At 30.7% G+C, this 2,468-nt stretch overlaps 1 protein-coding gene across 4 annotated transcripts in view; it reads left to right on the top strand.

Moving 5' to 3' along the window:
• The window catches only part of Kap3 (kinesin associated protein 3), a 70,742-nt gene extending 69,244 nt beyond the window's left edge, over window positions 1–1,498 (top strand). For all 4 annotated transcript variants that reach the window (XM_018521798.1, XM_018521800.1, XM_018521799.1 and 1 more), the window contains one exon: window positions 171–1,498. In XM_018521798.1, the coding sequence (XP_018377300.1) occupies window positions 171–306 (136 nt within the window). In that variant the 3' untranslated portion in view covers window positions 307–1,498. The remainder of the gene's footprint in view (window positions 1–170) is intronic.
• Window positions 1,499–2,468: the final 970 nt, after the last annotated feature.

Here is a 2,468-nt window from a genome sequence, read left to right as displayed (position 1 = left end):
CTCGCTACGATGAATTTTCACTGAGTTATTGCTATTTGAAAATATTAAAAATTAGTGCTAAATTTTAAGTGGCCCGTTTTTTTTGCGTATGAGTGTATTTAATGTGATAGTGCAATGCTTTAATAAATGAATTGTGATTACATGACAGACTAATTATTTATATTTTTTAGGTATCGAGATCTCGAAATAGGTGAACTTATGACTCGTTCTAAGTCTCGCATGTCCGTTGCTTCAGGCATAGAAGATTTATATTATAATTCTAGAGTGAAATTCAGTGAGGCGGATAGTTCTCACATATTAATCTGAAAATTAATCCAAATGTCCTGATATAGATACATGATTTAACTTTTCAAAGATACCTATATTTTATATTATCTTGACATTATATTTAATGCAAAAAATGTTTGCTACTATTTACAAAGATATGCCTGCTTAAACAGATTTTATTATATGTATTATAAACTGTTTTGACCTCATAGGGCCAGTCTTACCAATTCCAATTACTGTAATCGACCGATTGTTATTTTATAACTAACCAATCGCGTTTGCTATTCAACAGAATTGATCAATTGTGGTTGACACTTGATCGATTAGGTTAATCAGAGTTTGTGAGATCGGTCCATAGTCAAAATTTTAGTTTTATTTTTTTACATATTTTTTTATATATATATATGAATTTATTTACAAGAATTGACTTTACACTCTGATACATGTAATGCTACAAAATAATAGTATATTTATATTAATAGTAAGTTTATTTAGATCTCTTTTATCATGTGATAGGCTTCAGGCAGTCAAAATAGTGTGTAATGTGTGTGGTTAAATGTAACATTATTTTTATGATAGCTCAGGTCTTTCGTAGTCTTTATATTGTTAATATCAATTAATAAAAAGTGTTGTATGAAAGAAACCAAACAATTTAGAATGCGTTCCACTTGACATTCATGGAATCGTCTCATCCTTGTTATATATTAAATATTGAACAAGGACAACTAATGCTCGCGAGCGTTGTAAGCGCCAAATAGTACGCATTTTTAGAATAAGGGATGAATTATATATAATCTGCGATAGAACAACTTTTTCTTATTTATTGTGTATAACATATTGTGCAATAAGTATAGACATATTTGACTTCTGCATATATCTTTCACTTTCTTTAAAGAGTACTCAAACATATGCATTATGTACAGTCAGCAACTAAAAGGTTGCAATTTTTGACATTTTCTTTTCAACTGGTTTCAGAATGCAACCTGTTTACCGTGTAATTGGTTCTTATTTATGGATCCATAAGCTTGGGAATATAGGCTGCATTCCGAAACCCATTAAAAAAGTGTTCCAATCTTTTAGTTGCTGACTGTATATTCTATGTTGTCTCTTATTTTTTTATTGTACCTCTCATCCATTTGTTATTAACTTATCACATTTATATTAACATAAAATGTTTTATTATATCAACAACATGCATGACTTATAGCTATCAACTACAATATCTTCTAATTTTCTCGTGATAAAATAAATTGAATCTTGTAGATTATCGTATAGTGATTTACTTGAAAATACTTTCCTTATATAATCCAATTCCTCATTCAATAAGAAACTAAATACTTCCGCTTGATTTTAATGTTTGACGTCAGAATCGCAATATCACAGTAAGTAGTTTCGGCAAATCTTTGGATTAGGGGATTCCCCCAATGACTTTAACCTATGTTGTCAAGATCATGACTCTGAGTGACCTCCAACGAATTTTAGCCATCGCTTATACTTTATTATAAAGTTATTTAAAAAGTTTGAAAAAATAACGTCTTATTTCGGCTATATATAACATCAGAAACTGTTCTAAACTATATCCAGGCCTCAAACTCCCATGTAATTTGTTGTACCACCGTTGATTGTGGTGCCATCTGATATGAGTCCGCCAAAAAGAAGGAAAAATCAATATGCCATACCTGTCGTTCACTGTTATAAATGATCGTGCAGTTTCTTGTATTAAATGTTCTTAAAGTTTGGCAATGCATAATTGGTGTTAAAAATGCTTCCACATTTAAATAGTTTCGCAATATCTTTTGTATGTCAATTTCATGGCAAAATGAAGCAAAAGATACTTCTGCAAAGTCAATCGCTTGTTGTATACTTTGTAAAATTGGTTCACTATTAATTTGTTCAATACACTCCGAACATTCTAATAAACATTTGACACCAATTATGTTTGCTATTATTTTCTCACTATCTATAATTAAATCTTTTGACAATATTTAGGATATGGCAGCTTCGGCACAATCAATATTTTTATCTATTTCTTCTGCCATAGTTATTTCATAAGGGCGAAACATTTTCAATAATGCTAGAGACGATGCTTCTTTTTTTCTTTCAAAATTTGCTGATATTAGGTTTGTCGCGTCGCAGGCTCCAACATACTCCTACGATAGCTCCTATTCACTCTATCAAGCGCGTTGGAGTGAGTAGGAGCT

The sequence above is a fragment of the Trachymyrmex cornetzi genome, unplaced genomic scaffold, assembly GCF_001594075.2.
Source record: "Trachymyrmex cornetzi isolate Tcor2-1 unplaced genomic scaffold, Tcor1.1 scaffold1232, whole genome shotgun sequence".
In the NCBI taxonomy this organism is placed as follows: Eukaryota; Metazoa; Arthropoda; class Insecta; order Hymenoptera; family Formicidae; genus Trachymyrmex; species Trachymyrmex cornetzi.
Note: the sequence above shows the minus strand (reverse complement) of the source record. Positions and strands in the feature narration are given on the sequence as shown.